Genomic DNA, 22,367 nt, shown 5'->3' on the forward strand with positions numbered 1-22,367 from the left:
CACCACAACACTACATAAAGAGAGACCTAAGACAACAACATAGCATGGCAGCAACACATGACAACACAGCACAACATGGTAGCAGCACAAAACATGGTACAATCATTATAGGGCACAGACAACAGCACAAAGGGCAAGAAGTTGGAGACAACAATACATCATGCAAAGCAGCCACAACTGTCAGTAAGAGTGTCCATGATTGAGTCTTTGAATGAAGAGACGGAGATAAAACTGTCCAGTTTGAGTGTTTGTTGCAGCTCGTTCCAGTCGCCAGCTGCAGTGATCTGAAAAGACGAGCGACCCAGGGATGTGTGTGCTATGGGGACCTATGTGCTATGTGACTGGCAGAACGGGTGTTGTATGTGGAGAATGAGGGCTGCAGTAGGTATCTCAGATAGGGGGGAGTGAGGCCTAACAGGGTTTTAAAAATAAGCTTCATCCAATGGGTCTTGTGACGGGTATACAGAGATGACCAGTTTAAAGAGTACAGAGTGCAGTGATGTGTCCTATAAGGACCATTGGTGGCAAATTGGATGGCTGAATGGTAAAGAACATCTAGCCGCTGGAGAGCACCCTTACCTGCCGATCGATAGCATGGGTAGGATTGTCATCTGAATCAGGGTTAGTTTGGCAGCTGGGATGAAAGAGGAGCGATTACGATAGAGGAAACCTAGTCCAGATTTAACCTTAGCCTGCAACTTTGATATGTGCTGAGAGAAGGACAGTGTACCATCTAGCCATACTCTCAAGTACTTGCATGAAGTGACTACCTCAAGCTCTAAACCCTCAGAGGTAGTAATCACACCTATGGATATAGGGGCATTCTTCTTACCAAACCACATTACCTTTGTTTTGGAGGTGTTCAGAACTAGGTTAAGGGCAGAGAAAGCTTGTTGGACACTAAGAAAGCTTTGTTGTAGAGCGTTTAACACAAAATACGGGAAGGGGCCAGCAGGGTATAATACAGTATCATCTGCATATAAATGGATGAGAGAGCTTCCTACTACATAAGCTATGATGTTGATGTAAATTGAGAAGAGCGTGAAGCCTAGGATCGAACCTTGGGGTACTCCCATGGTGACATGCAATGGCTGAGACAGCAGATGTTCTGACTTTATACACTACACTCTTTGAGGGAGGTAGTTAGCAAACCAGGCTAAAGACCTCTCAGTGACACCAATACTCCCAGAAGAATGGAATGGTCTACCGTATCAAAAGCTTTGGCCAAGTCAATAAAAATAGCAGCACAACATTGCTTAGAATCAAGGGCAATGGTGACATCATTGAGGACCTTTATGGTTGCAGTGACACATCCATGACCTGAACGGAAACCAGATTCCATACCAGAGAGAATACTATGGACATCAAAAAAGCCAGTCAGTTGATTATTGATAGGTTTTTCAAACACTTTTGATAAACAGGGCAAAATAGAAATGGGCCTATAATCAGTTTAATCTCCCCTTTAAATAAAGGATGCACTGTGGCTGCCTTCCAAAAAACTTGTCAGTAACAACCACATAATCAACATTAAGGGACATGGGCAGCTGTAAGGAGAGGGGTTTATTCTCCAAGTCTTTAACTGTTTTCCAGAACTAGTTGGGGTTAGACCCACAGAGAGAGAGAGAGAGAGAGAACATGCATTCCAACAGAGCTTGGTCTACTCATGCCTATAACCAGGTATAACAGGGAATCTGACACAGGCTGCTAAAAAAAGACAACACTCTCCATCTGTGTATGTTCCTTGCTCTCGGAATGAAAACAGTCCTCACTTCGGAGTGGTTGTCTTCCCTTTAAGCCAGGCTCTGCAGAAGAACAGTATAGGACCAACTGACGCTCGGCTAATATCTTTTAGGGTCTAGAAGAGAGCTGAATAGACCTACGTTGGTGGGGGTTGGTGGGAGGTTGTGGAGGAACCCAGCAGTACAGGGGCTTTAGGAGCTGACACATAAATATTGCAGGCCGAGCCAGTCTGAGCAGGGAAAAGCAGGACTGACCTAAAGTTATGTGGATGTTCTCAAAGCAACTGAGCGCCTTAATAGAAGTTGAAGTCAGAAGTTTACATACACCTTAGCCAAAAACATTTAAAGTCAGTTTTTCATAATTGCTGACATTTAATCCTAGTAAAAATGTCCTGTCTTAGGTCAGTTAGGATCACCACTTTATTTTAAGAATGTGAAATGTCAGAATAATAGTAGAGAGAATTATTTATTTCAGCTTTTACTTCTTTCATCACATTTCCAGTGGGTCAGAAGTTTACATACACTCAATTAGTATTTGGTAGCATTGCCCTTAAATTGTTTAACTTGGGTCAAACTTTTCGGCTAGCCTTCCACAAGCTTCCCACAATAAGTTGGGTGAATTTTGGCAGAGCTGGTGTAACTGCGTCAGGTTTCTAGGCCTCCTTGCTCAAACACGCTTTTTCAGTTCTGCCCACAAATTCTCTATAGGGTTGAGGTCAGGGCTTTGTGATGACCACTCCAATACCTTGACTTTGTTGTCCTTAAGCCATTTTGCCACAACTTTGGAAGTATGCTTGGGATCACTGTCCTCTTGGAAGACCCATTTCAGACCAAGCTTTAACTTCCTGACTGATGTCTTGAGATGTTCCTTCAATATATCCGCATAAATTTCCTACCTCTTGATGCTATCTATTTTGTGAATCGCACCACTCCCTCCTGCAGGAAAGCACGCCCACAACATGATGCTGCCACCCCGTGCTTCAAGGTTGGGAAGGTGTTCTTTGGCTTGCAAGCCTCCATTATTTCCTCCAAACATAACGATGGTCATTATGGCCAAACAGTTCTATTTTTGTTTCATCAGACCAGAGGACATTTCTCCAAAAAGTATGATCTTTGTCCCCATGTGCAGTTGCAAACAGTAGTCTGTCTCTTTTATGGCGGTTTTGGAGCAGTATCTTCTCCCTTGCTGAGTGGCCTTTCAGGTTATGTCGATATAGGACTCGTTTTTACTGTGGATATAGATACTTTTTTTATCTGTTTCCTCCAGCATCTTCACAAGGTCCTTTGCTGTTGTTCTGGGATTTATTTGCACTTCTCGCACCAAAGTATATTCATCTCTAGGAGACAGAACGCGTCTCCTTCCTGAGTGGTATGACGGCTGCATGGTCCCATGGTGTTTATACTTCCGTACTATTATTTGTACAGTTGAACGTGGTACCTTCAGGCGTTTGGAAATTGCTCCCAAGGATGAACCAGACTTGTGGAGGTCTTGGCTGATTTCTTTTGATTTTCCCATGATGTCAAGAGAAGAGGCACTGAGTTTGAAGGTAGGTCTTGAAATACATCCACAGGTACACCTTCAATTGACTCAAATGATGTCAGTTAGCCTATCAGAAGCTTGTAAAGTCATGACATAATTTTCTGGAATTTTCCAAGCTGTTTAAAGGCACAGTCAATTTAGTGTATGTAAACTTCTGACACACTGGAAATAATCTGTCTGTAAGCAATTGTTGGAAAAATGACTTGTGTCAAGCACAAAGTAGATGTCCTAACCGACTTTCCAAAACTATAGTTTCTTAAAAATTCATTTGTGGAGTGGTTGAAAACAAGATTTAAATGACTCCAACCTAAGTGTATGTAAACCTCCGACTTCAACTGTAGATGTTATGCAAAGGTTTTTAAAAGAGAAGATACCATTGCCTGAGATTGAGGTAAATGTCATATTTGGGTTTGCATAACTAGAAATGGAGAAAAATATTAGGCAAATGTTTAGAAATGCAAACGTCTGAAGGCCAAGAGATGAAGCTCAATGTTATTAAAGAGAGGTGTTCAAATGGCAAGGTGACCTCAACAGTGAACGTCTTCTCCAATTACAACTTGAAAAATTGGGAGAGGACCGTAGACAATCAGAAAATAGGCCTATACTTGACTGACCGGAAAGAGAGTAACTGCCATTTGGGGCGGCAGCGTAGCCTAGTGGTTAGAGCGTTGGACTAGTAACTGGAAGGTTGCGAGTTCAAACCCCCGTGCTGACAAGGTACAAATCTGTCGTTCTGCCCCTGAACAGGCAGTTAACCCACTGTTCCCAGGCCGTCATTGAAAATAAGAATATGTTCTTAACTGACTTGCCTGGTAAAATTAAAAAAATACCTAGGCTTTCTATGGACTTATTACCACCTGGCTGTGGTTTACAGGGACAAGAGAGCATCAGCGTCAATGCTTAATGTGAGCTCATGAAACCGCTGAGCTTCTCAGCCTTTTATTAGATAGGAATGACAGTGTCTGTGAAAAAGCTGTTGAATGCCAGTCCAAATTCCACAAACCTGAACATGTAAATAGGGGGCAACTCAAGACACAAGAGTGTGGTTGTGTTGTGTTGACACTGTAATGTCTCTTCTCCAAAGGCACACACATGTCTATAGTTACTGGGTATCCTACATTCACCTGAGCAGAAGCATTTGGGAATTCAATGTACTGTAAGACAGTGATGAGCAGTTCTGTCTTTAACAGATATTTCATTTACATTTTAGTCATTTAGCAGACACTCTTATCCAGAGCAACTTACAGTTAGTGCATTCATCTTAGATAGCTAGGTGGTACAACCACATATCACAGGCATAGAAAGTCGATTTTTCCTCAATAACCTAGCTGTCAGTAGAGTCAGAGCTAGAAGGGGTGGGGATGGTAGTGCTGGTGGGAGTGCTGGTTAAGTGTTCTTGTGTTTTTAAAGGTGAGGAGGAGGATTATTTAATATACTGTTTGAAGAGGTAGGGTTTCAGATGTTTTTGGAAGATGGGCAGGGACTCTGCTGTCCGAGCTTCAGGGGGAAGCTGGTTCCACCATTGGGGTGCCAGGACAGAGAAGAGCTTGGACTGGGCTGAGCGGGATCTGCCCTCTTGTAGGGGTGGGAGGGTCAAGAGACCTGAGGTGGCAGAACGGAGTGCTCAGGTTGGGGTGTAGGGTTTGAGCATAGCCTCAAGGTAGGGAAGGCAGTTCCTCGTTGCTGTTCCGTAGGTAAGCACCATGTTCTTGTAGTGGATGCGAGCTTCGACTGGAAGCCAGTGGAGTGTGTTGAGGAGCGGTGTGACAAGGGAGAACTTGGGAAGGTTGAAAAACAGGCGGGCTGCTGCGTTCTGGATAAGTTGCATGGGCTTGATGTCACAGCCAACAACGAGTTGCAGTAATGCAGACAGGAGAGGACATGTGCCTGGATTAGGACCTGTGCCACTAACTGTGTGAAGTAGGGTCGTACTCTACGGATGTTGTAGAGCATGAACCTGCAGGAGTGGGTCACTGCTTTGATGTTTGCAGGGAACGACAGGGTGTTGTCCAGGGTCACACCAAGGTTCTTTGCACTCTGGGAGGGTGACACTGTGGAGATGTCAACCGTGACGGGGTGGTCTTTGAGTGTATAAAGGAACAGATGTTTATCAAATCATTCCAAAGTCTGCTCTGATATCACACTATGGTTGCTGCAAACCCTCAAAACATATATACAAATAGCCTCATGAGTAGATGCTATACAACATGGTCATGCCCACTAAGAATCCACAGCAAGCTATAGTGACTGATTAGACTCAAAGGATGAGAGTGAATTTGAGTCTTACATAATTGTCGAGTCAACCTTAAAATGACAGGGACAAATGCTAAGCTAAGCACAAAATGACCCCGATGGGGCACGATCAGCATCAGGGTGAGCCCGAAACATCAGGACTGTATCAATGTTATTAGAGTGAAAGTGTGCTAATACACACCCAGCAAACGAAAATCAGTTATGTAAAAAGGTTCCCAGAACATTTGATAGGCCGCTGCAAATGTTCTCATAACACAAAAACTGTCCAGTCGCAGTGACGATTACAGAATGCTTGTATAACACATTCGCCTGATGTTGCAAGAACGTTCCCAGAACGCATTTCATCCATTCTTTAAAGGTTCCCTGAATGTTTCATTCGGTTGTGGGAACAGTCTGGTGAGAACATTGTGGGGACATCAGAAAAGAAATGTTGTCAAAACACAAAAACTGTCCAGTTGTGTGGATGATGCTACAATGTTTCTTTTAGTGTGCAAAAAACATCTGCCTGATGTTGCAAGAACATTCCCAGAACATCCTTTCCGAGTTCGTTAAAGGTTCACAGAACATGTAATTAGGTTGTGGGAACAGAGTAGGTACATTACAAGAGATAGTTTCCCAAAACACAAAATATGCTCAGTTGTGATAACATTCATTCAATGAATGGAGGTGCTCAGAAAAATACAAGAACATATTCCTGATGCTGAAAGAAAATACAATGGAAGATAGTTTCCCTGGTGACACAGAGGATGAAAGACCTGGCTTGGGAACCAAATATTGCAGGTTCAAACCCCAGCTGTGAAAATTGTCAACTTATGAAGTGTAAAAAGAAGACGGTTGTGTTTGTATGATTAAATGCTGTTAAAATGTCATATGAATGAAACTATGTGGTGTGTCTCTATATCCCTTACAACAACCTCCTCAAATGCAATGTTCCATTAAATCTGGAGGGAAACATAAATGGGAATGTATTCTAATTGGCATGCTGAGAATGTTTTGGAAAAACTTAAATAGAACATGTTTTTGAAATGTTCTGTGCACCTCCATTCGTTGTATGAATGTCATCTCAACTGAGTGTGTTTTGGGAACCTAGCTCTTGTAATGTATACCACTCTGTTCCCACAACCTAATGAAACGTTCTCGGAATCATTAAAGAACAGCCAAAATGTGGTACAGGAACATTCTTGCAACGTCAGGCAAATGTTTTATATAAAAACAAACTTTTGGGGGAATGTTCTGTGCTGGTTGTTAAAGATGTTGTGCATGCAACATTTTTTTTGTGAATGTTGAAACATTCCAAGGATATTTCATCTAAAAAATAAGATTTTTTTTTATCTGAATGTTTTTGAGATGTTATCATCCTAATGTTAGATAAAACCCTAACTAGAACTTAATGGGAATCTTAGCTAATGTTCTGGGGGGAATATTCCCAGTTTGCTGGGCAGAGTCTGAAACAGCGTGACTCCATCCCAAATCTCTTAGACTTAGACCTCTTTAAGCTGGGGAGTTGATCTAAGCCTAAGAGAATACTGCAGCGTTGTCTTGCATGGGAGAGTGGGAGAGAGGGAGGGAACAGAGTCTTGATCAGATTTCAAATGTCATTCTATAATGGAGAATGAAAAACTGCTGAGGCATCTCGCGTTCCTCATCTTCAGGTTAACAAGTGGGTTGGTCTGACCTTGTCGTCTGAAACAAGAGAGTGTGCCAGCATCCAGAGTGGATTCTATCTCCCTGCCAACTCCCTCCACTATGTATTTCATCATGTCTGTCCGAGTGGGCTTTTAGCAGCTAAACAGATTGATCTACTTCTCTGGGGAAGAAAACTTAATCTGCACATCACCCAACTCCCCAAATCACTTAAGTACTCACTTGTCCGACATTCTGATGAAAGATAGGCCTAGAGGGGAAAGTAATTTGCATGTAAGGTCACAGGGCTAACGTTGTTCGAGATATAAAAAGAGAGGCTAGCAATTTAGCGCAACCTCCCACAAATGGCACAAAGATCATATTCAACCTTGTCTTGATGTATTCTAAGGAGTCAACTCAAAGAAGTCATGTCATTCAAATATGGCCAAACACCATAGGCCTATAACACCATTTTTTTTTACAGACGAGAAGGGAAGTGTATTTTTTTTTTACTGTTGTCTATGTTTTTACTCAGCCCGATTTGTATGTACCTGTATATAATCCTGATAACCGTATGTACTTCTATGATTTATGACTATTTACTGTGCGCAAAGTTGCCTTTTGTATCACACGGTTTTGAATCGTTTCCACAGCCACCATGCATCATGGTCATGTGAGATGTATTCTGGGTATATATTTTTGGATGTGGCACTCAGGGCTTTTGACTTGACAAAGATCCATGTTGGATTGAAACATTGTCCTATAAAGGTGGTAAATTGGGAGCATATACAGTCTGTAGGCCTCTATTCTTTTTCATGTGTCCTTTATTAGCCCAGCACCTACTGTACATTTTTTTAAAGGATGTGTGTATGACAAATAACTGTTCTAAAGACAATTTTTTCCCTCACACATTCACTTCAGGAGCAAAAAAAATCTATCCTGGCTTGACTTTGGAAAAAAGTTCCTTTTTAAATCTCCATGACAACAGGTTTGGCAATTTAATAATTGCCTTTCATTCAAGCACATGCGAAAGCCTTGAGATCAACACCCTTCGATCACCAACGTACAGAAGACTAATTGATACAGCTAACTTCCTAACCCTCCCCCACACAACTAGTTTGTTTGCTAACCACCCCTCACACCTCCAAAGTAACCTTATATGGCAGGTATGACATGAGGTACTGTAAGGTATGTGAGAAGAATCTTGTTTTCGTCTCCCTGCCAGGCAAACCTGAGCACAAAACACTGATGACATCTTAGCTCAGTCGGAGTCAGCCGTGAAAAATGCCTTAAAATTCCACAGGAGGAACTTGAGAATAAATCAGGCTTGGGATACCTATCGGAACACAGCACCTCAAATCCTTAACACCCTGTGGGGCTAAAAAGAGAAGATTAATCCATGCATTGGCTTACCATTTGAAAACTCGGCTAAGCTAACCCCCTGCTTTCCACGCAACTCCCTTGAATAGAAATTCTGACTTCAAGTGTCCACAGCTGGAAGGAGCTTTTCACATAGGAATTCCAGTATAGCAGCTACTATAGATGTGAGCACTTTCTTAGAGCGTAGCCCTTTATACTTGTACATATATATGGGTTAAAATTGCAGGTTTGGGCACTAATAAGCACCTAAATTGGAACATAGTGGCTGTACAGTAGCTGCTATATATGACGTCAGAGCCCTTATGAACTTGAGCACGGTGTGTGACAAGAAGCTGCCCCCATCCTTCTCTGTAATTGTTGCCTGAGGGAAATGCTGTAAATTAAGATGACTGGATGTATTTTGAAAGATGAGATGTTGATAATTATAATAAATACCGCTTTGACGCCATACAAGAAAGCCAAACATCAGCGAGTCCAAATGTGCACTTTGTATCTCCAAATCATAAAACTCATTTCATATACAGTGTCAACGTTTATGATCACTACGTTTGATGTACAGTTTCAAGATGACATGTCATCATACCCTGGGTTGTTCTGAACAGAATGAGCCTGTTTGTTTAATGTGAAGACAATTTTGCCTCGGCACTCCCACCTGAATGCACTCCTGAATGTGACGCACCTTTCTATGCGCACCAGAATTACAATCTGTTTCTCGGAATTCCCATGTGAAAGCCTAACACTGTAAGTTCATATTTTACAACTTAAGCTAGTCATGTTGGCAATAGAACAAGCCTTCAAATCATGCCAAACTTACCCAAATTGTGATTAATAATGGACCGTTTTTGGATTGCGTAAACAACACCAGTAAATGTCTGACGGCGGGGGATGCAGGGTTTTGTTCCAAACGAAACAACTACAAGTGTGCTTGCTGTAGTTCCTCAACCACACAGCTAGGAGAGCTCAAAAAAGTACCTTATAGTTGAATACTCTCCTTTGTGTCATACAAGTGCACTGAAATTGCTTAGGGACTGTGCACACTTTAGAGAGGTTTGTGGCCTCTTGGAGACACCATTTAGTCCTCCCACTCAAACCCTTTTATTTGTTTTGCCTTATGTTGCAACTACCCCGCATTTTCCAGAAATAGCCATATCATGTTACTGAATGTATTCAGAGTATTTTCAGATTTCATTATCAAGAAACGCAGCAAAGAGTACAGTAAATGTCAAATTCACATAAAATGAACAGTGTAATGTTTGGATTCAGTCTTGTGTCAGGTGAACTGTTGTGTACTTACCTTTGGTCTAACAATGTTCAGATCATCTCCAAACTGTTCCCTTTCAATTGCTACCATGGTTATGCATTTCATATTTCTTCTGTAGGAAACATTTCAATTTAGCCGTATCCATATAGGGTTAAAAACGGTTATCGACCAGAGGGAGTAGGACTAGAGGAGAGGCATGAGGGGAAAGAGAAAGGGAAACTTAATTTTTCTACCTCATCTGCAATTATTTTTTACCAGACTGCCCTCCCCTCCCTCTAAACTGAATGTTGATGTTTTACAGCAGCCCCCCTCTCCCTCCTCCTCCTCCTCTTCTCTTTCGCCTAAGCCTGGGAATTGATTTGTAAATGGCATTCATTTCCTGAAATTAAATTGGGAGTGGGAGTTGGGCGGGGAGTGAGTGTTTTCTCCCCAACCACCTACTCTTTGAGGTTGGGGATAACACAAAAAGAGGCACTTGCATGAGAATAGAAACGGTGGGCTGTAAAGCCATAGACTTCATAATTGAGCTTCTATTGAGCTTCTGTTGGATGCAAGGGACTAAATAGAGGTGGGTTAACTGCTCTGGTGTTTTCGTCTGCCTTCTCCCCCTCTCTGTCTTTGAGAGGGGACTAAGGATGGCGTAGGAAAAGTGACCAAACTTCCACAACACGTTAACTCGGAAAGATGGTGCTGACTTACAACTTCCAGGGGAGAGAGGTTCAGTGGCTAAAGCAGCTTACATGTTTTCTGGGCTAAATGTTTGGGCTGAAAATGAGACACCTTGCCATGGAGAGAGGGGCTTTCCCTCCGCCAACTGGAAAAGAAGGTTTAGGTTCATTTTCGTACTCTGAAAGTGTAGTTTCTCCACCAAGATGGTTGAGAGGCTTAAAGTCCATTCAACTTTGATTTACTTTAAAGTAAGAACTCGCTCTGGGGGTCAACAGAGTATTTATACTTGGATATTTTAATGTTTTTACGTTCAAATGTTCTACATTTTAAATTTCTCACCCAAAATGGATACCCCCAGTGGCGTAACATTAAAAACTTTATAAATAAAAAAAAACATGTACAAAAATAAGACTCATAAATATCAAAAAGAAATAACAAAGCCAAATAGAAACAAATTTGTGTTGAGTTGGTACTCGAGCATCAATACATTACCCATCCTATAAACACTGTCAACCAAGAGTCAAGATTAAACCAATTCACCTTGGAGGTGTGCAGACTGGTTTTATAGACTGGTTTTATATTATTCTTAACCATTTCACACAAACCAGAAAAAAATGCAACAATATGTCTGTGAAACTATATATTCACATTATTATGAATGAATTGTGGTTTATTTGGTAGTATTTCGGAGTGTGACTGATGTTACTAATTGCATTAGTACTGTACAAAGTTAGAGGTGTGCTATATGATAGATTCCCCCGCTTCAATTGTTTTTGTGCGGGCATCCCGTGGGCGGCTGACCATGTCGCCTATTCCAAAATCCGCCACTCTATACCCCATTTGTCTTGCCATTTCAGTTAGAAATGTCAATATCATGGTGAACGTATAGCCAACTTGACACTGATGTACAAACAACATTTTATCTAAAGAGTGTGCACCACAGAAGCAATTAGCATCGTAACTCTTTATTTCTTTCAAGTGCTCCTTACTCTAGACTAAGACAACAGCAAACAAGTGTAACTGGGTTGGTTATGTTTCCAAGTGCTACTGCAGAATTTGGTTTTCAAATGTTTATATATTACTATTGGTTGGTTCAAGTCAGATGTCAATAAGGTGTAATGTCATTGGCTACGCTTGCAGTGTGCAAGTGGAATTCAGCAGGGGAGAACGTACCAGGGTTGGCTATGTTTCCACTTGGCACTGCAGATCTCCCCCTATCTGCAAGCGTAGCCAATGACATAACAACTTATTGACATCTGACTTGAACCAACCAATATAAATAAATAAACATTGAATAGACATTACTGCAGCAACAGGTGGAAACATAACCAACTCTGTTACACAAGCAAACACTCAAAAGTGTTTAAAAGCTTGAACTCAAAATATAGCAGCCCTGCACTCTCAAGCCAATCAAAAATACTCTAACCGCTGTCTGCTTGGTTTTGGTAGCTTCCAGCAATAACTATTGATTTTCCAAACAGGACTTTGGGGAGAGGCTTGAGAGAACACGAGCAACTCAGCACTTTCCCCTACCAGCCAGACAATTGCTAGACTACTACTACTGTCAGTGTTGTAAGTACTAACACTGTCAAGTGCATGTGAGAGAAGGGGAGAGGAGGGGGAGAATGAGAGCGGAATCAAAAGCGAGATACTGACATTGCATGTGCTGAGCTTTCCAGGGCTTGTCACTTTGCATGAAGCTATCATGAAGGCTATTTTTAGTGTGGAGTGTGGAGGCAGGGGAGTAAAAGGGATCATGCTATTAAACTGTCTGTGAGTGCCACAGTGTAGTCCCCGCTTGGCAGTATCGTGAGACTGCATCCCAGAGTGTAACCCTGGTTTGGGGGTTCCACCGAGACCACATAGGGGAGCTGGCATTAGCTTCCTGTCCCACACAGTTGCAACCAGCGGTCTCTGCATTCTTCTTGATTAAAGACCACACTAGACATGTAGACACACACATACAGCTGTGCACACACCACCTGGCCCTAACTCATATCCTGTCTGTCCCACAGACCCCACATATCACCACAGAAGACAAAATGGGCCCAATGTGAACAACTTCCTGGATATTATCAGGGCAGATATTGAATGGTGTAGTAGGGGGTTGGTGGGAGGGATATCAAATGTCTGGATACAAAGCTAGTTCCTACACCACCCTGGCATTCTCTAAGTTTCTTCTGCTATCCACAGCAATTCAAGGCAGGCTAACATCCCTATGCTCAGTCAGAGGCCGAGCCTTGATCTCTTTGTTCCTTGGATGCTTAGCGCCTGTGTAAAAAATATGAGAGCGAAGGGAACAACAAGGCAAAGAATACAACATAGTTTTAAACTCACTCAAAATTCACCTTAAGAGATTTCTACCTTAGAGTTTCTTCTAAACTGGCAATACTGTTTTATAAGGAATGTGTCCAAGTTTGAATGAAACAGTGCCTGCAAAAGTATTCATCCTCCTGGGAATTTTTCCTATTTCGTTGCATTACAACCTGTAATTGAAATATATTTTTATTTGGATGTCATGTAATGGAATGTAACACAAAATAGTCCAAATTGGTGAAGTGACATAAAAAAAATAACACGTTTCAAAAAATTCTAAAAAAGGAAAAGTGGTGCGTGCAACCCCTCTTTTTACACTGCTACTACTCTCTGTTTACCTCAATCAGCCTGACTAACTGGTGTGTGTATGTAGCCTCGCTACTTTTATACCCTCGCTACTTTTATAGCCTCGCTACTGTATATAGCCTGTCTTTTTACTGTTGTTTTATTTCTTTACCTAACTATTGTTCACCGAATACCTTTTTTGCACTATTAGTTAAAGCCTGTAAGTAAGCATTTCACTGTAAGGTCTACACCTGTTGTATTCAGCGGACGTGACAAATAAACTTTGATTTGATTTGCATATGTATTCACTCCTTTGCTATGAAGCCCCTAAATAAGATCTGGTGCAACAAATTATCTTCAGAAGTGACATAATTAGTTAAATAAAGTTCACCTGTGTGCAATGTAAGTGTCACATGATCTGTCACATGATATCAGTATATACACCTGTTCTGAAAGGCCCCAGAGTCTGCAACACCACTAAGCAAGGGGCACCATGAAGACCATGAAGCTCTCCAAACAGATCAGGGACAAAGTTGTGAAGAAGTACAGATCAGGGTTGGGTTATAAAAAAAAGATCAGAAATTTTGAACATCCTACGGAGCACCATTACATCCATTATTAAAACATTGAAAGAATATGGCAACACAACAAACCTGCCAAGAGAGGGCTGCACACCAAAACCCACAGACCAGGAAAGGAGGGCATTAATCAGAGAGGCAACAAAGACACCAAAGATAACCCTGAATGAGCTGCAAAGCTCCACAGCGGAGATTGGAGTAGCAGTCCATAGGACCACTTTAAGCGGTACATTTCAGAGTTGGGCACTACGGAAGAGTGGCCAGAAAAAAAGCCATTGCTTAAAGAGAAAATAAGAAAACACATTTGGTGTTAGCCAAAGGGCATGTGGGAGACTCCCCAAACATATGGAAGAAGGTACTCTGGTCAGATGTGACTAAAATGTAGCTTTTTGGCCATCAAGGAAAATGCTATGTCTGGCGCAAACCCAACACCTCTCATCACCCTGAGAATACCATCCCCACAGTGAAGCATGGTGGTGGCAGCATCACACTGTGGGGATGGGAAACTGGTCAGAATTGAAGGAATGATGGATTGTGCAAAATACAGGGACATCTTTGAGGGAAACCTGTTTCAGAGATGTGAGACTGGGACGGAGATTCACCTTCCAGGACAATGACAATGACTGTTAAAGCAACACGAGTGGTATAAGGGGAAACATTTAAAGGTCTTAGAATTTTCTTGAAGAATGGGCAAAAATCCCAGTGGCTAGATGTGCCAAGTTTAGAGACATACCCCAAGAGACTTGCAATTACAATTGCTGCAAAAGGTGGCTCTACAAAGTATTGACTTTGGGGGGGTGAATAGTTATACATGCTCAGGTTCATTTTTTGTCTATTTTTTTCACAATAAAATATATTTTGTATCTTCAAAGTGGTAGGCATGTGGTGTAAATCAAATTATACACATTTTTATTCCAGGTTGTAAGGCAACAAAATAGGAAAAATGCCAAGGGGGTGAATATTTTCACAAGCCACTGTAAAGGATGGACATAAAAGGAAATGGCGCAAACAGCAAGCAGAGGAATTCTTTGTGGAGAAAGATCTTCTTCCTGTTACATCCTGACCTTAGTTCCTTTTTTATTTTAGTTTGGTCAGGGCATGAGTTGGGGTGGGCATTCTATGTTTTGTTCTTGTGTTTATATTTCTATGTGTTTGGCCTGGTATGGTTCCCAATCAGAGGCAGCAGTCAATTGTTGTCTCTGCTTGAGAACCATACTTAGGTAGCCTGTTTTCCCACTTTTGTTTGTGAGTGGTTATTTTCCGTTTCAGTGTTTTCACCATACGGGACTGTTTCGGTTTTCCTTTATTCTCTTGTATTCATGTTCAGTTTATTAAAGTTATCATGGACACGTACCACGCTGCATATTGGTCCGATCCTTCCTACTCCTCCTCAGATGAGGAGGAAAACCGTTACACTTCCCTTCTCGTCTGTAAATACTTCCCACTACTTATCACATATTGCCTATTTGAGACTAATCTGACAGGAACTTTTCCTAATGATGGATGCCAAAGTCAAGGAATCGATGACAGCAGCTGCGAAATTTTCTCCTACTCTGACAGGGAATCGGTCACCTTGAGAAACCAAGGAAAGTAAATTATGAATTATCAAACAATAGCCTTGCTGAACCTTCGAAGTGCTCAAGTCTGCAAAGTATAAATGATCCCCCTGCCAATTTGTGGAATCCGTGCCAGATGCTTCAGGTGACAGCTAGACTTACAGGTGTAGGAGGGCGCACATTTTTATTACGCATCTCATTTTGGATGTTGACAGAACATTTGAAAAGTGGCTGCACTTTTGTGGATCCCCTACCTGCGCTGCTTCAAAGCTGCATGACAGACAGACATGTCCTTCGCCGAAGAGACACTTTTTTAACAGATAAGATCGTCTGTTTGACCTACTGCTGCATCTTACGAAAACCATGTCTGTTGTCAGGCAGACACTTGAAACACTTCAGTGGAGGGAAATACAGGCTACTGGTGGAGAGAGAACAGATTGATAACTCCATTCTATCCCCAATTTCTCTTTACCATATGCTAGATTGTACGGCGTGGTGGATACACATTGTTTGTATAAACAAGGCAACTGAACATTTAGATAATTAAACTTAATTCATTTTCTATTTGTGCCATACTCATCTGACCTTGACCAGAAACTGCTGAGCAATTACAACTGTCCACTGAATAATATGCTGTGGATGCTATATAATGGGTACTACCACTACTACAGGTGATTGGTTTTGGAAAATAAGACTGGCTGGGAGTCTATTTCCAAATAGCTGTAGTAGTGAAGGACGGGAGAGTGGCAGTATGAGAAGTGGAGGTGAGGAAGTGTGTGTGTGTGTGTGTGTGTGTGTGTGTGTGTGTGTGTGTGTGTGTGTGTGTGTGTGTGTGTGTGTGTGTGTGTGTGTGTGTGTGTGTGTGTGTGTGTGTGTGTGTGTGTGTGTGTGTGTGCTCAGAGTCATTAGACTGAGAGCTCCTGATGGGAGTGTTCACATGGCAGCGGGCCACTGCTGTTTGATGCGCCCTTCAGAGGGGACCAAGTTGCCTACTAGTTTAATCAGCGGGGAACCATCCAAATATAGCTGCAGACAATGATACTGGGCTGAAGTGGTGCACTACACACACACACACACACACACACACACACACACACACACACACACTCGCGCAAGCACCAAGTATTGATTTCATACGAAAACACAATGCCACACGAATGGTAAACACACACACACTCTCATGGACAAACACATACAGCGTATACACAGTGCATTCACAGACGCATCTACACCAAACAAACAAAAACATTTGACTGCCCTAGACATGCTTCCTCTCCCTGACAGACAAACAGACACAGGGTCTTGTGAGGTCTGGGCAGGGCAGTGGGGTGGGGTGGCTGTGTGAATATGTCGTCTGAGTGGAGTAGGACAGCTTTTCTGCTGTGCTCCAGTGCCCACGCTGTCTTTATCACCACAGCGCCGCTCGGCCTCACAGGTCACTCCCCCTGCGTCTCACATATGCTCTCTCCCCACACACACACACACACCATTTATTACAAAAGGGAATTGTCAAAACACTTGGTGGTACATGATGTAGTAGACAGTGCATTATGGATGTGCCCCATGCTAGGGGGCAACAAGGGAACAGGGAAGTCCTATGGGGAAGAGTTGTGTTGCTTGTGTGAGCATGCTGTATAAGTTACAGGCAGTTATATGTTACAGGCAGACAGATCCTTTTTTTGTGAGTAAACAAAGGAAAAGTGATCGTCTGTTTTACCTACAGCTCGCTGTTGTTAAACAGACACTTGAAACATGTACACTCTTAGAAAAAAAGGTTCCAAATGGTTTTTCGGCTGTCCCCATATAAGAACCATTTTTGGTTCCAGGTAGAACCCTTTTGGGTTCCATGTAGAACCCTCTGTGGAAAGGGTTCTAACTGGAACCAAAAAGGGTTCTTTAAAGGTTTATCCTATGGGAACGGCCAAGGAAACCTTTTACGCTCTAAATGGCACCTTTTTCTCTAAGAGTGTAGGTAGGTAAGCAGACAGACGGGTAGGTGAATGGACAGTCATGGGTTACAGGAGGACTGCAAATCAACTGTTATTTTCTGTGCTTGTATGCATGTCTGGGTGGATATGCACAATGACAGGGCCTATTGCGTTCTCATTTTCCGATGTACATTCTTTGCTCCTTTCTTATTCCACAACTGGAATTAGATGCCTTTTATCCCCTAAAGATCCAACAGATCCGTGTGTCACAACAGGTGACTAACATTTCAGAAGGAAAATGGCTGAACCCAGTGTGTTTTCACCTTGTTTCATTTGGCTAAACTGGAGGAGGCTTTAAATAAACAAATGTGTACCAACTAAACACAGAACAGGGGGGGGGGGTCACAGCAATTGCTTTAATTAATTTGTAATTCAATCGTTTCAACCGATATCTCTGAAATCGAAAACAATTTGAAAGCCTCTGCAGACAAAATGTGGGGGGTGGGACATGCAGTGTTCGAAATGTCTTCTTTCTCAGCCCACATCACATTTTCTGCATTAGAACTATACATAGTCCTCAAGTAGTAGAAGTTCAACAGAATATACAGAAAATATTGTTGACAGCTTAAGTCGACAGTGACAGGACAAATAATTTGTTCTATAAATTATATTTCTATTCCACAGCCAAGTGATAAGAAATCCATTCCATGCATAATATTTCCACGGCAAAACTTTAAAAAATCCTGAGAAACAGAAAGCTCACTAACAGTCAGCAGCAGCTCATACATTGTTGTTCCTTCTCTCTCTCTCTCTCTCTCTCTCTCTCTCTCTCTCTCTCTCTCTCTCTCTCTCTCTCTCTCTCTCTCTCTCACTCTCTCTCCCTCTCTTACACTCACTCTCTCTCTCTCTTACACTCTCTCTCTCTCTCTCTATTTCAGTGTGTGACCAGCGCTAGGGGCTCAGCGTCCCCACAACCTTTCATCTTCATCATCCCCACAATGTCCCCCATAACCACTGGAACTAATGCCCTCGGCCATTAAGCTGTCTGAAACTTGGGGCCCTGGCCCAGGGTCCCGTCAGATTGATGCCACACTGCTATTGTTGAGGTCCCTGTGGCTCGTTTTCACCTCGGACAGCTGCAGTGGAGCTCTTTGAGGTCTGGAGAGAGGTGCTGTCAGCAGCCACTGCTAAATAGAGTCCCCCTGTGGTTTGGTTGGTTTCTTTTGATGCCTGGGTGAACTGGAAGTACCTCAGCCCTGTCTGGTAGTGGCAAAGAGGTCAGGGTGACTCATTTTAGCCCTTGGAATAACAATGTTTTGTTCAAACAGACTTAACTGAACTCCAATGGACTATTCCTGCCTGTTGATGGGTATTTTAGTGTGAGCTTATGATAACTGACCTTGGCTGATGACAATCAGCAGACATTGAGCAAACTGGGGAATATCATTATTCTTTTAATAGTTAGAGTGAATTTGACCATGTATTTATGCCTGGTTATCTGAGTCACACTATGTCACACTATGGAAGATGGATCAACTCAACAGCTCATGCCAACACCTCCCAAGTTATTGGCAACTTGATTGATCTGCTTGATAACAGATGAAAAGAGGCGCGATGAGCGATGAGGGGGACTGTGTGTGTGTGTGTGTGTGTGTGTGTGTGTGTGTGTGTGTGTGTGTGTGTGTGTGTGTGTGTGTGTGTGTGTGTGTGTGTGTGTGTGTGTGTGTGTGTGTGTGTGTGTGTGTGTGTGTGTGTGTGTGTGTGTGTGTGTGTGTGTGTGTGTGTGTGTATCTAAGAGGCAACAGAGGATTCTGACTGTGTCTTGCCTAACTCTCCCTCTGTCTTGATCTGTCTGTCTGAGTTGGGTGTCTCGCCGACTGTAGATCTTGCTAGATCCTGTCAAAGTGATAATTTTAGACCAGAACCAAGATGATTAAGATGTCTGGTTCCCTCACTTGGGGATGTGGCTGTCTGTCTACTATATGTTTACTGCGCTGGTTGCAGTCACATGTCTCAGACAGTGTTTACAACAGACAAACAGGAAGAGCCTTCATCCCTGTTACCCATCAACAGTCTTTGACATTCACGTCACCGTTTAGGTCATGGCTCACTGAGTTAATGGAGATGACACAGAGATGCATAGATGCTATGAGTGAATTAAGGGACATGTCAGGGGCTGGTGTAACCCAGACACAAATGTTGCAATTAGATGTACATGTATGTCTCTTAACATTTTGCAATAACAGCACCGTAGTTATGCAGTTATCAGAATGCTTTCTTTGCTTTCCGCTATCGTTTGTCAACAACGGCTCTAAATGTTTCAAATGTGCAGTAAAATGTAAAACACAAATCATCCTCAAACACCTATTAATGACTTTAAAACTATTAAAGCTTAGCTATTGGTTATAGGCTATTCTCCACCGAGATCTTGTCTGAGACGTGTGTGTACTGTAATTAAGTCAAAAGATTAGATCCCGTCTTTTTGGCCTCGTTAAAGACCTGTTTGGGGATGGGCATGAGATAACGGACAGCTGTTCTGCTGCAATTTCCCAGCGATTTCAAAAGGAGCTGAGCAAACGCATGGCCCTCTCCCATTCAGTCATTCAGGAGACTGGCAATAGGGTTGACAAACTAGTTACTGGGTTGACTAAGGGTCACCTTACTGACAAACTGAAGCCAGCGATTGAAACTTGACCCTGGCCCCCTGTTGAAGGCTTTTATCAGGTGTGGAAAGGTGACGGGAGATAGCTGGAGGGACCTTCAGCGCATAGTGAGAATGGTTGGTGGCGACTTTTTTTTAGAATGGTGACATGTACAGTGGAAAACAGTTTGCATCGACACATGGACACGTAAGATATTTGGACTAAGAGAAGACAAACTGATATTTTTTATGGCTAAAATGACATTGATTCAATTTGAGGTTATGGGGACATTGAATTAGGAAGATTTGGCAAAGCTGCGAATGAGTGTGTGTTCAATTTAGCCGTGTAGACCCATAGGAGCATCTGGAATCATTGAAGGAGTGCTTTTCCAGATGTTGTCATGCTCTGGGTTCATAGTCAATGTTTACAGCCTTGTAAAAGCCAGCTCCAGCAGTATTTGGCAGGGCCCGATACACCACGCTGTCAGAAACGGCATCTGCGTACGACCGGGAATACTGCCAAGTGGCAATACGACATGCAATGGGGATAGCGAGTTATGGTATTATTTTTATTAAGAGTTAAGAGTTTCTCTTGAGAAGAATCCATTGTCTGTGACAAAACTCAGTGAAAATTCTAAATTATGTTATTGATACATACTGTATTATTATATATTTTGTTAGGCACAACTGCAACATTCCACTGTTCGAATTCTGTCCCTCTCTCCTGTCCTTCGATATTCAGGACTATAGATCTTGAAGACACAATCACAAAAGAGGTCAACATGTTGCCAAGGTCCCCAAGCCAGCCATGTTTCCTCTCTCAAACTGAGTTGACATAATTGAAGTGATGTCACTCCCAATGGCATCACTGAATAGTTATTAATGTGACTGTCAATGTGGCTTCATAAACATTTCTCCCCTCCCTGACGTATTTTCCTCATTTAAAGGTATAACCAATAATCTGCGATGAGCTGAAAAATTGATGGATTAAGGATGAGCATCTACGGACATTCTTTATAATGTGGTAATTAGCATATCAACCCTTTTGATTTAAAAGTTGAGCAAAATGCACAAAATGTACATATTTTTTATACAAGATCACTCGTAAATATTTGTTTTACTGGGCCTATACCAAGACGAATAAAGGTGAATGAGCGTCTGTCACTGAAGCCTTGTGTGTCAAATAAACCACACATTCATATCATTGGCTATTGGACCAAGAGTGCCTCAAAAAAAAAACAAAGCATCACACTTAATAACTTATTTATAGGAAAAATCATTACGCATGAAGTATAAGAAATATGATAATTGTATCATGCATTGAACTTACCAAAAACGAAACCAATAAGCGCAAAAATAACCGGTAGGGTATCCAACGTGAGGCGAAACTCCATTACCCTCTGGTGTATGATAAAATTGTCTTCAAACAAGAAAAGTTTCTCAGGTATCCCCCTCAAAAACTCTAAATTATCCAAATGTGGGTACGGTCTGTCAAGTCTACAGAAGCCGACTCCGACAACTTTGGAAAGTCAGCCCCACACGCTGAGACAATTTCTACGACTTCACCACTTGCAGCATCACAAGTGCTTCAGAAAGACTACATACAACATTCTTAAGAATAAGTTCCTTAAGGTGTTTTCTTATATCTGAAGGATGGCAAATTTACGCGCCTGGATACGGTCGGGAGTAGAGTGAAGATGCTCTATTTTCTTAGATTTATCTGCCGCTGTCACCGTATTGTTTGTTGATGGGATTTTTTTCATAACGCTGTCCAGATTTACATTTAGCCCACGATGTTAGGCTGTCTACCCCCGAGTCCAGGTTGCTTGGTATTGAGAATCAACTTCCTCGTCAAAAAGGTCACTTCTGTGACAGTATATGCAGTTTCATTCTTGATAGAGACTTTCATTATTTATCTTCTCCCATTCCATCCTCTCTCTTGAATGAACTGAATTACAAACCTCTTTATCGCCAACACGCTCTCGTGGCTAAAGCCCACCCCCTAGCCCCAATCTATAGTAGTCAAAACAGTGAACACTCTTAAAGAGACAGTGAAGAAATATTTCGCATAACTTTCTTAGAATTGACAAAATCATGCACAAATTACACACACCATGTTGCGCATTTGTTTACCCATTGCTGCAAACAGATCAATAGAATGTATTGCTCTCAACTCATTCCATAAAAAGAGGTCAGATTGTGTCAGGATAATATTTTTTACATCAAATTGTATGAATGGCATATGGTCAGTTGAACAATTGTTTTAATTGTGGGAGATTTTGTATTGCCAGTTACAGAGTTCAAGTAAATTCCATTACGAATGCTAGGCCTATCTATAGTCATCTCTTCTCCATGGGGTACGTTGATTCACAATATTCACATGAAAACGTATTCACCACTATCTGCATTTCATTTACCTTGGGATAATGGCATCAAAAACGTGATGGTGGATTGAATTCAAATGTAAACATATCATATGCTTACATATGAAAAGACACACACCAGGACTCCCAATCACATTGACTAGGCATTAGACCTATGTGATGTTATTAACGTAAAGCAGGCAATAAAACAGACGTTCTAAAATCTTCCAGGTCC

General features: G+C 42.0%; 1 protein-coding gene across 5 annotated transcripts in view; it reads right to left on the bottom strand.

Annotated features, from left to right (window-relative positions):
• The window catches only part of LOC123999642 (roundabout homolog 2-like), a 136,157-nt gene extending 114,434 nt beyond the window's left edge, over positions 1 to 21,723 (bottom strand). For all 5 annotated transcript variants that reach the window (XM_046305602.1, XM_046305600.1, XM_046305601.1 and 2 more), the window contains exon 1: positions 21,100 to 21,723. In XM_046305602.1, coding sequence (XP_046161558.1) covers positions 21,100 to 21,163 — 64 coding nt within the window. In that variant the 5' untranslated portion in view covers positions 21,164 to 21,723. The remainder of the gene's footprint in view (positions 1 to 21,099) is intronic.
• Between the last annotated feature and the right edge of the window lie 644 nt (positions 21,724 to 22,367).

Source organism: Oncorhynchus gorbuscha, linkage group LG16, assembly GCF_021184085.1.
Source record: "Oncorhynchus gorbuscha isolate QuinsamMale2020 ecotype Even-year linkage group LG16, OgorEven_v1.0, whole genome shotgun sequence".
Taxonomy (NCBI): Eukaryota; Metazoa; Chordata; class Actinopteri; order Salmoniformes; family Salmonidae; genus Oncorhynchus; species Oncorhynchus gorbuscha.